Source organism: Staurois parvus, unplaced genomic scaffold (assembly GCF_062004578.1).
Source record: "Staurois parvus isolate SC_StPar_1 unplaced genomic scaffold, SC_StPar_1.0 ptg000276l, whole genome shotgun sequence".
Classification (NCBI taxonomy): Eukaryota; Metazoa; Chordata; class Amphibia; order Anura; family Ranidae; genus Staurois; species Staurois parvus.
This window is the reverse complement of record NW_028318072.1, coordinates 3,786,652-3,798,226: the sequence shown is the minus strand read 5'-3', so window position 1 is coordinate 3,798,226 and position 11,575 is coordinate 3,786,652. Positions and strand designations below refer to the sequence as shown.

The 11,575-nt window shown below is 40.4% G+C and overlaps 1 protein-coding gene across 2 annotated transcripts in view; it reads left to right on the top strand.

Annotated features, from left to right (window-relative positions):
- The first annotated feature begins 496 nt into the window (after nt 1-496).
- KCNIP3 (potassium voltage-gated channel interacting protein 3) overlaps nt 497-11,575 on the top strand; it is a 203,441-nt gene continuing 192,362 nt past the window's right edge. Inside the window, exon 1 of one of the 2 annotated variants that reach the window (XM_089681725.1) lies at nt 497-650. In XM_089681725.1, coding sequence (XP_089537851.1) covers nt 645-650 — 6 coding nt within the window. In that variant the 5' untranslated portion in view covers nt 497-644. The remainder of the gene's footprint in view (nt 651-11,575) is intronic. The other variant, XM_089681726.1, reaches the window with a different exon arrangement.

Sequence of the window (11,575 nt, the reverse complement as noted above, 5' to 3'; positions counted from 1 at the left end):
GCTATGAAAATGCATGCTGAAAATGGGAATGGAATCAATAATCTACAATTGTACCTTCCAATTATTAATCAAAATTGAAATGGAATGTGTAGAATATCGTTCAAATGGATTGCCAGCTATATATTGATTATTTATATTGGGAGAGATCAAACGGTAAAGAAATTAATAATTTATCGACACACATATGGCCACTATTAGGTTGCAAGTTTGCTTACATGGATGCGCAATTTTTGTTGCTGTATAAATAGGTCAAATAAATCAACTGAACTATCCAATGACAAGATAAATAATATTTCCCTGTACTTTTGGGTTCTGATGTTTATTGACTTTTATAGGAAAAATAAGTATAAAAAATTGGAGAATGAAAAATGTTTGTATTATCCATAGCAACCTGTTCCAGAGGTCTTTCATAGTTGAGTAAAACATAATGTATCATCTGTTCAAGAGGAAGGCGGTTACAGGAGGAAGATGAGAAAGAATGGTCCAAGGGAGATGGAGATGAAACAGTTAATACAAAAGAGGCTTTTTTTTCCTGGAGACTCTGATAAGAGGGTTGGGAGGAGAGAGAAGACACTGCACAGTGTTGCTATTGTCACACATTCGCAGATTTGCAGCATCTCTGCTCAACTCAGTCTCAAGTCAAGATGCAGGTAAGAGAGGGGAAGGTAGTGTATGGGGCAGGGGTCCACTACATATCTTTTGAACTGGAGAGGTGTATTGCTTACAGTGTCCTCCTTTTCCTCGATCTGCCTCTTATCCTGGGCTTCTTTGCCTGCTCTTTCCATTTCTTCCCACTTTCATTTCTCTCTAGAATTGTACTTTTTGGCCATCGAAATCTGTCCCATTCTCCTTCCCCTTGTGCAGAAACTGGAGAAGAAAACCACGGTCTTTGCTCAATGTGCCATTAATATCGCTTCTTGCGGGCTTAATTCATTAAATGCATTCCCATTGAATCCATTCTGGGAAGATCAGAGGGATGCAGATTGCCTTCAGTCAGCAGCTGTGCTGCTCCTCACTGAATTGTCACTTGCTACGACTTACAGTAACGTCATGTTCTACTGTATACTCAGAATGAATGAGGGGATCTTCTACGGTGATCTTTGGGGACCCGGGAATTCTTACCGTGCCAATTTCTGTTGTTGGGTGTATGGTTTAATGTTAGTTAACAAAAGCCTTCACTGGGAAAGGTTATTGAAATCCTTTGTGGCCATTGTTGGCTTGTAAAATGTCATTTTCAAGTTTTTATTTTATTACCACAACTAATTCCAACTTTAGGAGGATTTTGAAATAATAATAAGTGTATTTAGCATTTATTTCCTAGTATGTCTATGCATGCTGTTGAAGTATCACTTGTATCCAAGGGACCATTTCCAAGTGATACTTTTGATTTCTCAGGGTTAGTCTACCACTGTCTTTAGTTAACTGCAGTTGGCTGTAGGATGTCCTTATAGACAATATTCTGTTCACTTGCAATTTGAAGACTTTTCAATAAAATTAGGTTGATTCACTAAAGTAATAAAGGATGTTCACCTAGCAGAGTGAATGTTTTCTTTGCAAAGTGAAGGTTAATGAATTAGGACGAAGCTGTGTTCACTGCGAATACCCTGTCATGTGTGATGGAAACTCAAAACTGGTTTGTATATTAGCCTGATTGTGTATTTGAAGCGAAAACAATTCATTAGCATCCATCATGTTTAATTTGATCCTGTACACAAAAGGAGGTACCCCCATCCCTTATGATTTAACGCAAAACAAAAATTTGACTGCCCGTGGGATTTTAAATGAGGTATACTATCAACAGAAAGGTAAAATAAAATAGCCTTTTATTAGTAATCAAACAATGAAGGAAAGATCTTGTAACAAATATAGAAAATTGATTAATTAAAGTGTTGCTAAACCCACAACAGTAAAATCAGTCCGCATGTGCAGTAAAGCATACTTGTTATACTCACTGTGGAATCTAAGGGGTTAATCCTTTGCATTGTGTGAAAATGCTGTTTGATCCTAAATTCTCTGATCCTTTCCTTCTTCCAGTGCCCCCCCCCCCCCTTATCTCCTGATAAGACATTGTGTGGAGACACTCCGCACATGCTCAGTTTGGTGTGTGTTGCTATAGAGGTTTTTTGGTCTTGAGAGAGTGCATGTGATCAGCACTGTCCAGACAGAGGGACAGGGGTTCTGCATCCTCCTAAAGCAGAAAGAAAACTCATCCTACAAGCTTTAACCAGTGTTCTGTTGGACACTGATAGAAGTCACAAGACTGCTCCAACTGCTGATGGGAAAAGGTATTTAACAGTTTATATTTACTAAAATAATTGCACTTCCACGTAGTGTGTGCTGTGGGAGACCAGATAGAGTGAATGCAGGGTCCTGGGTTTAGAAACACTTTAAGCCCTGGTTCACACCACTAACTTGTTCAAAGTCACATGACAAGTCGCACCCCATTTGCTGCAAGGGAACTGTTCAAAGCCACAACAACTTTGAAAAAGGTTCCTGTACTATCGCTGTGCATCTTCATTATGACTTGCATTGACATCTATTAAATGAAGTTGCACAGATGTCAGCAAGCCGCACATGAAATCACACTGATAGTCGACTTTGAAGTTGTGCTGAAGTAGCGGACCTTCAAAGCCACAGAGGTATGAACCAGAGCTAAAAAAGAGAAGCTGATGTATCTTTTGGTAATATTCTGGGCATACAAATTAGTGTTATAACAAAATTATAGTTACAGTTCTTGATCTATGCTATTTTGTTACTTATAAATATACTTTAAAGAGAAGTGCGAGAATGTGGAAAAACAAACATACATACTTACCTAGATGGCTGCAGCTGTGCCCTGCCAGCTTTACAATGAGAACTGAAAGATTAAAGACTGCTGATCACTCAGTTCTTGGGTCCACTTTGACCACACTGTGGTGACTGTCATTCACCAGCACTCTGCTCTGCCCCTCCAGCACTCACTGATGTTCTGGCCTGTGGAAAGGGCTAGAGTGGCTGGCTCAGGCTCTCAGCGGCGTACTGCTGGTCAGGCATCTGGGAAGACCCCAACATTATTGTCAGGTTCCCTGCAGAGCTTGAACCGCCTCTGTGACGTGAGCCAACAGCGGACCTTAGCCCACTGTCAGCTGAATCTGGGTTACAGGAGTGCAGAACTAAGTGCCCTCCTGTGACCCACAGGAGAAGTATGGTCAAAAGACTTTTGGCCATACTTTTCCTTTAACATAACTCCTGTGGCTATAAGAACGCATAAAAAATCTCAACGCATTTTGTGAATATTCATTCACCTCATCAGGAGTGAAGTCTACTGACAGGATATTTATAAAGTAGAAACATAAAATTAAATTGTTAGGTACTAATGAGATTACATATGTGTCCGCCAAAGGGGTGATATCAACCCATAATGGTAACTATTAAAGAAAACATGTCAACCCATAATGGCAGCTAGTTAAAAAACACTCCACTCACAAATCAACTTCAGATATAAAACCACAGGCTAAAAAAGCAAGGATGTTGGTCCCAGGAACTGTGGGGTCCCCTAGGACCCAACATTCACTAGCACATACTTTGCAAAGTAAAAATACACTTTGCTACCTGAACAGCCTCTGCTCCTTTAGTAGCTTCCTCCAGAACCTGTATACATCAAAAAGATAGGTAATAGATACTTACAAAGTTTATTGCTTTGCTGCCTTGCCACACAATGCATGAGATATGGAGTTACATGTTACATGTCCATGGTGTCATGTTTAACAGACTGTATTAGAGCCTAGTATACAAATGTGTATGCGCGTATCAGGGTGTAAAGAAATAACAAGTCTTCAGCAGTGCAAGTCGTTTCCTGTTCAAATAATTAACCACAATCAAATTATAAGCAGCGCCCAGCATGAATGAAAACCCCTGATCTGCCACTGACCTCTCCATGTATTATCTCTGTGTGTATCTGATTACTAGGGAGCTTCTGAAGAGAGAACTACTGTGCGTCATCACATGCATTAGGAAAGAATTCAGGGATTTTCACTGAAGATGAAAATCTTTTAAAGGGATTTTGGAAGTACATAACCCCATAACGGTCTCCTGATTTTTGACTGGTGGGGATTTGCCTGCTTAACGTGTATCTCCAGCCAAAGTTTTGGATAGAGTGGTGAAGATTAGAAACCTTGTCAAGTTCTTACTGATTTTCAGGGCATCAATAGAGAGATTTCCCCTCACTTACTGTCACAATGACAATAGTCCAACAAACAAGAAGTGAGGGAGAAATATCTCCAATGGCAACACAGAAATAATTTAGTTTTTTCTTGCAAAGTAGAACAGTCGGAACCCCTGTCAGTATTTTATTGCCAATAATTCATCAAACCATATTGTACAGACATCCATGGGTACCCTTATTGAGGGTGGATGCATGATATTACGGTGGTATCGTACAAAATTTAGAAATGCAGAGATTACATATCAGTAACTTTTATTGCTGATATGGTACTTAAGTAAATCCTGCTTTAGAATCTACATCTCTGTGTGTTGGTTTTCTCTTCTTTGCTATTTTTTTAATTGTTGTTTGTATCCTTGCTCCAGATATTAAGATAACCGATGAAAATTTTGTCACCAGGATAGTAAACAAAGGGAACTCTGTTACAGAGCAGCAGATATTAGTAAGAAAAAGAATAAGAAAAAAATAAGATAAAGAAAGGGGGGAAGCGCCACCTAAATACGATATGTCAGTACACCATTTCTTGAAAAATGATTAAAAACTCTCACAAGATAAAATATATGTGTTCACTCATCAAAATGAATATCAGTGTCACCTGCTCATCACCGTCCTGGACAACCGCTTTGATAATTCCAATGCTGTAGAAGGAGCACGGTATAACCTATTTTCTGTTTGTCTCTCTCTCCGGTGACATCACTTCCACCCATTTGTTCCAAGCTGGTCAAGGAGGACTTCCTGCTCTTCACAAGGTATCCATGCCAACCCACACCACCACTGACAGCATTAGAATCACCACTGCGGTTGTCCAAGACAGTGATGAGCGGTCCACACTGATATTCCTTTTAATGAGCTGTCAGTGGTGGTGTGGAGGCATGGACACCTTGTGGAGAGCAGAAAGTCCTCCTTGACCAGCTTGGAACGAATGGGTGGAAGTGACGTCACTGGAGAGAGACACACACAGAAAATAGGTTACGCCGTGCTCTTTCTACAGCATTGGAATCACCAAACCAGTTGTCCAGGACGGTGATGAGCAGGTGACACTGATATTCCTTTTGATGAGTGAACACATATATTTTATCTTGTGAGTGTTTTTAACCCTTTTCAATAAGTGGTATACTGACATATTACACTTAGGTGGTGCTTCCCCACCTTTCTTTTTCTTATCTCCATACACAGAGCTGGCAAACTCTGAGGACAGCTGCCGCCTGTGTTTTTATCAACTCTTAAAGGACTTTTTATGGACTTTATGATAGCAAGCTGAGCATAATCTTTGTTGTGCGCCATAAGTTTTCTCTCTTTTAGTAGTAAGAACCTGACAGGGGTTCTAAACCTTCCTTCACTTTATCCAAACAATAGTGTTCTGTGTTTAATGGGTGCAATGTAAAGAAAAATAACGCATGTACCTTAAAAAGAAAATGTAGTCATGGATACCTGTGAACTTTCCTTAAAGCTCTCCCCTCCCTCCCATTCCCTTTTCACCTTTGCAAGCGCTTAAAAAAAAGTTACTTTTTTTAACTTTTTTTTTACTCACCTACAGCCACTCACTATGTCCCCTGCCCGCTGTGCAGACTGACACCCCCACTGTAGGGCAGCAAATAGGAATTGACAATATTACCCAGCCAGTGATGTGGAGGTTCCTCCACTACAATGAAAAGTTTTTATATAACAATAAACATGTTATACTTACCTGCTCTGTGCCCCAAACCTCCTCTTCTGGGGTCCCCCACCAGCGCTCCAGGCTCCTCCTCCTTTTCTCAGTGCACCACCATAGGAAGCTGCTTCCTATGGGGTGTGTCTATGTGCATCTATAGACAAATACAGCCTTACTTGAACCTGCCTTCTACTCTCTGCTCACAGGGTTTGATTGCCATCAGTATGAGACAGCTACTCCCTCCTGCTGCTACCTCTGTGTCCTATAACGAGAGAGAGAGAACAATGATGCTGCAGACGACCACAGCGCTGGATTGAGAAAGGACTCGGGTAAGTTTAAGAGGAGGGAGGGTGGTGATGGGGCGATACTTCCACTGGAACATTTTTACCTCAATGCAAGGAATGCATTAAGGTAAAACATGTTCTACCTTTAGAACCACTTTAAAAAAGTAGTATGGACTTGTAAAAAAAAAAAGAAAACATTTATACTCACCTAGGTAAATGCAGCATTGATCCAATGCTGCATATGTCCCCCGCCGGCTCTGCAGTGAGAACTGAGTGATCAAACACTGCTGATCACTCAGTTCTCTCCCTCCTTTCTGAGCAGAGAGCTGCGAGTGTCAGTCTCTGGCTTTCTGCTGCCTGCCCAGCGCACAGTTCTGGGCTGTGGAGGGAGTGGGAGGAGCTGGCTCAGGCTCTCTGCGATTGATAAGAGGCTGGGCCAGGTGCTGGGCCAGGCATTTGGGTGGATCTTGACCAAACGGTGAGCATTTTTCAGATCCTAGACTGGCTCTGTGATGTCAGCAGACAGTGGGCTTTAGCCTACTGTTGGCTGAAAACCGGTCACAGGAGTGCAGCGCGAACTGCACTCTTGTGACCTACAGGAGAAGTACAGCCAAAATAGCTTCAGCTATACTTCTCCTTTAAGGTATTTTGAGCAGTTAGCTAAGGATTTTTTTAACAACTCGGGTTTTGATTGGAGCAGAGATATGCCCAGGGTTCAACTTTAAAGCAAGCTTGTCAGATTACAAATAATTTAAGATTAAAATGTCCTGAAAAAACAGAGCTCCTCTACTTACATCTCCAAGAGCCCATATGTCCTACCTTACCTCAGTTCCAACTCAGCAGCCTCCATCATTTTCTTCAGTGTTCAACACTTCTGGAAATGTTGGATACATGTGGTATTGTGTGTCAGATACCGTAAATGCAACTATGTTGCATTCTGTAGTGACATAGGGGTCAGATCATGGACCGCAAAGCGCAGTAGGGGACACAAGCATCTGACACTCCCAGAAGTGCCGAATGCCAAAGAGACTGACAGAAGAGCAGCACAACAACGGAAGGAAGGTAGAAGACATGGGCCTCTGGAGAGGTGCGTAAAAGAGCTTTCTTTTGATTTCTTTGTAACCTGACACGGTTGCTTTAAATACCTTGCTGCCTAGTGGTATCCAACACATAGAAAGGCAGGCTAAATGCTGCCAGAGTACTCAGAGTACTAAAGCCTTTTTCCAAATAGGCAAAACTCCGGTTCAAGAATCCATATAAAATGATGGGTAATACTGCTGGTTTTATCTAGATGCTCCTGTTTCCCACTTATCAGATCTCGACATCTAAGAAAAAAAAGTAAAAAATACATCAAAGCAAAATGTGAAAAATCAATGCAAAGTACAGCATCAGATCACCTTTACCACTATATTATTAAAGTTTTTTCCTAATTTTCCAGATTCTTTTTGTCTCAAAGTTATATGTGTTTGCGATGATGAGATATGGCCTTACAGTAAGCCTGTCACTAACCTGGAAAATTCCCTCTGTGCATAAGATTAAAATATGCAGAGGTGACCTTCAGTGAGAAGCACATAGCCAAAAATTCAGCATCGATAAAAGCAGCTGAAATTACACACAAGTCTTGACTTCTCCTTTGAGAGTGGTGTTGAAGCCCATCAATGTCTGCTTTAGGAGGCCTTCCTATAAGTCGGGATTTGCACATAATGTCAGCTGCTGATACCTCTGCATCTTTTAAACAGTTTGGGACATTTTTACTTTTATATTAATTTGCTTCTTAATACATTTATATTAATCAGTAATAGCTGGCTGACATACACTATTAGGAATTCAATGTTTTTATAGTGTCCACTGTGCACCAAAAATACCTGGTAGGCTGTCATTCTGCACAGCACAGCTGTACTGGTTGCCTGAGCATATCTAACAATATACAGAATAGTTATACCAAAAACAGCATAATCTAACACTATAACTGTTATGTTATTAGATTATGCTGTTTTTGGTTAAGCTCCATGCAGACCTGCATCATATAAAGTATAAACTAAGTGAAATTGAGGAGAAAGAAACTAGTGTCTGCTGTGTTGAAGCCCCCTCCTGTCCCTACAGAGCCTTTGCAATTAACAGTCTCCACCAAAGGTTAACCTACTCAACTTTCCATAAAGCTGATTTTTCAGTTGCCCTTAAAAGAGCAGTCCACTCATTTTCAAGGTCTTTGATTATTTAGGCTATTTAAAGGATATGCTTTAGCTTCATATTTTGTATTGTCCACTTCAACCAGCAGGTAGAATGATGCTGTTCAGTTCTGGAGTTCATCTACAGAGGAGGTCACATGCTCTCCCACATTCAGAAGCACTGGGTATTAGGTATTGGTTACAATAAAAGATGGAGCAGTGGACATGTAAGAGGTGAAGACTAGCATAAATAGGTCAAGGGATGTATTTTAAGATCCTGTCCCATTTCCTTAAGGCTCCATGCGCTGGGCGTTTTAACAACGCTGGTAGCGTTAGCTGTGTAAAGTTGTATTAAAAGCACAAATTTTTCAGCATTTTTTAGCATTTTGGCATTAGTGTTTAGCTGCGTTTTTCTGCGTTTGCATTTTTTACACAAAATAAAATGACATTTTTGCTCAAAAAGCACCCCAAAATGTCGGTTTGTCATGCTTTACCACGTTTTTCAGCGTTAGAGTGTTTTTACAGCTAAAAAACTCCCGTAGAAACCTATTAGCTCTTGGGGGGTTCCAGCCAAAAAATGCCCCTGCCAAAAAAATGCTGATTAAAGCCTATGTGTACATGAACACATAGGATAACATGCTGGGGAAATTACTGGCTGTAGAAAAAAACACCAAAAGCAAGAGCTGTAAAAACGTCCAATGGGCAAGGGGCCATATCCCTTTAATCCAGGGTGTTCCATGGATGGATATATTAGAAACCAGACCAAAACACTACCTGTTTAGAAAGGCATTTGAGAGTTTCAAAGCAACATAGCCTCAGTACAATCATTTTCAACACCCAACATCCACACTGTTTAATTATGCTGACTGCAAGTTGAGTCCCATAAGGAATAAAAGCTTGCTAAAAGCCCTCTTTGTTGTTGCCAACAGCTAGGATGGTTGAACTTTATCTCATTTAAAGGTGGCTAACATTTTTGATCCTGCAGTTCACATCTTAGTTGGGAGCATGGTAATAAGAAGTAGATAAAAGTAACATGATGTGACAGTTGAATATTCAGTTGACTACAGGGAAGGGTCATATGGATTTTTTCTTCATACGTCAATACTATGCTTAGTCTAGATTTTGGCAGGTGGGTTGGAAATCCAGTAGTTACTACAAATAAACCGATACTACAAATAATAGTCAAACGGTGGTAACAAATAGATAGGTTCAATCAATAGCGTATATATACAAATTTATATAGTGTCCAAAACAGTGCGAGGGAAAAGAGGACCAAAAAGCTTCTTCACCCTGTCACCAGGAGTGTGCACTCCTCCATCCATATGCAATCACCAGAGGGCTAGAGTACAAGTACATGCATCGTATCCAGTGCAGTGACTCCAGAGTTCCAATCCCTGGTCACCATTCAGATGTCCCATTCATGGCTGCACCAAACACACACTCCTTATTTTCTCTTGTACAACACCTCCGCTTCTCTGCTCACACACCCAACGTGCCACCCAACGGGAAGGAAATTGGAGATTCCAAGGACTCCATGAGAGATTCTCCCTTCTAGCTCCTCTGCCGGTAGGGAGGCCCCTTTCCTGGACCTCCTCCCAGGCTCCACGCACCATCCTGCTCACTCCATCTTCCACCCAATCTCCCCTGCTGCTGAGCAGGCTCTAACACATCTAAAGGCAGTCCTGGCCCCATACCAAATCTCCTGCTTAGGGATTGGTTAAGATCCTTTAAGCATACAGATCAGCCACTCCTCACCCCTGCCCACTGACTTCTAGAGATGTCCCCAAGTCTCTAGATTAAAGGGAGTTATCAGAGCTGATGTGCAAAGCCTCATAGCCCTAACCCAATTTTGACCCCTTTGACTATTTCTCCTAGCTGCTATTCAGCTTCCTAACAAAAAAATAAATAACTAGCTCTCCCTGGCTAACTAGGAGGGCGCCACTCATATTTTGAGAGACCACAAAGTATTTATTTCATCAAAACATCAAAAGGACAAGCCAATGAATACCAGTGGTTCTAGCAGCCCTCCCTCAGTTGGGCTTAACATTTCTGGTAACAATCTGGATAGTATTGAGCTTGAATGAGTTAAAAATCATAAATATTAAAATCTCAGGAGCAGACTCCTGTAGCACATCATTCAATACACTCAGTACTTACAGATATCTTTGATGAATGGTAATTGGGTATAATATAATACATACACTATATGGCCAAAACCTGTTGACATCTGACCATCACACTGATATATTCTTTTTGGACACCTCATTCCAAAAACATGGGTGTGGAGTCACCCCCTCCCCCTTCCTCATTGGTGGTATAACAGTCTCTTTTCTTCTGGGAAGGCTTTCCACATAATATTAGAGAGTATCTGTGGACATTTGTGCCCAGACAGCCAAAAAAGCATTTGTGAGTTCCTCCACACTAAAGCATGTTAGCATGGTCCTGGGTTTGTGCACAGGCACACCATCATTCTGGATCCAAAAAGGACCTTCCCTAAACTGTTAACACAAGGTTGAAAGTGTTTAAAATGTCTTTGTATGCTATAGCATTAAGAGCACCCTTCATTGGAAACATTAGCAGTAAACATATTGAAAGATTGTCCACATACTTTTGACCATACTGTATGCAGGTGTGATGGTCAGGTGGCCACTTTTGGCTATAGCACAATAAATAAGTTTACAAAACTAGTACTATGTCAGACTATGCATTTGTGCTGGTATGATGACTACATGATGAAGATAGTCCTTTTTTCATGTGTAACTTTAATTACACATTTTTTATAACATTCTGTACATAAAATAGCACACTGACACACAATAGGAACATTTATCAATGTGCATAAAAATCTATACCTATGCCCATGCGAAAATGCACAAATATTATTACTGAAAGCACATATATGAGAGCTCTGTAAATCTTTACCGAACAGGGAATATCAGTGTATTGTATGATGTATCATATCATGGAAAACTAAAATCCTTTATTCATCTTCGTGGAATGCAACTGGCCATTATATAAAAATAATTGGTAGTGATATTGTATTTCAAATCTTCAGTACATTATCAGCAATGTATAAGAAATATACAATGTTTCACCAAGTGTGTCTTTCTTTGCTGTCTTTAATTTAATATAAATTTTCCAGGAAGTGATAAAAATATATAAGACTTTAAAAATGTATATGGACCAGCAGCATTGTTACATAGTTACATAGTTAGTCTGGCTGAAAAAAGACAAAAGTCCATCCAGTTCAACCATTTAAAAAAAAATTATA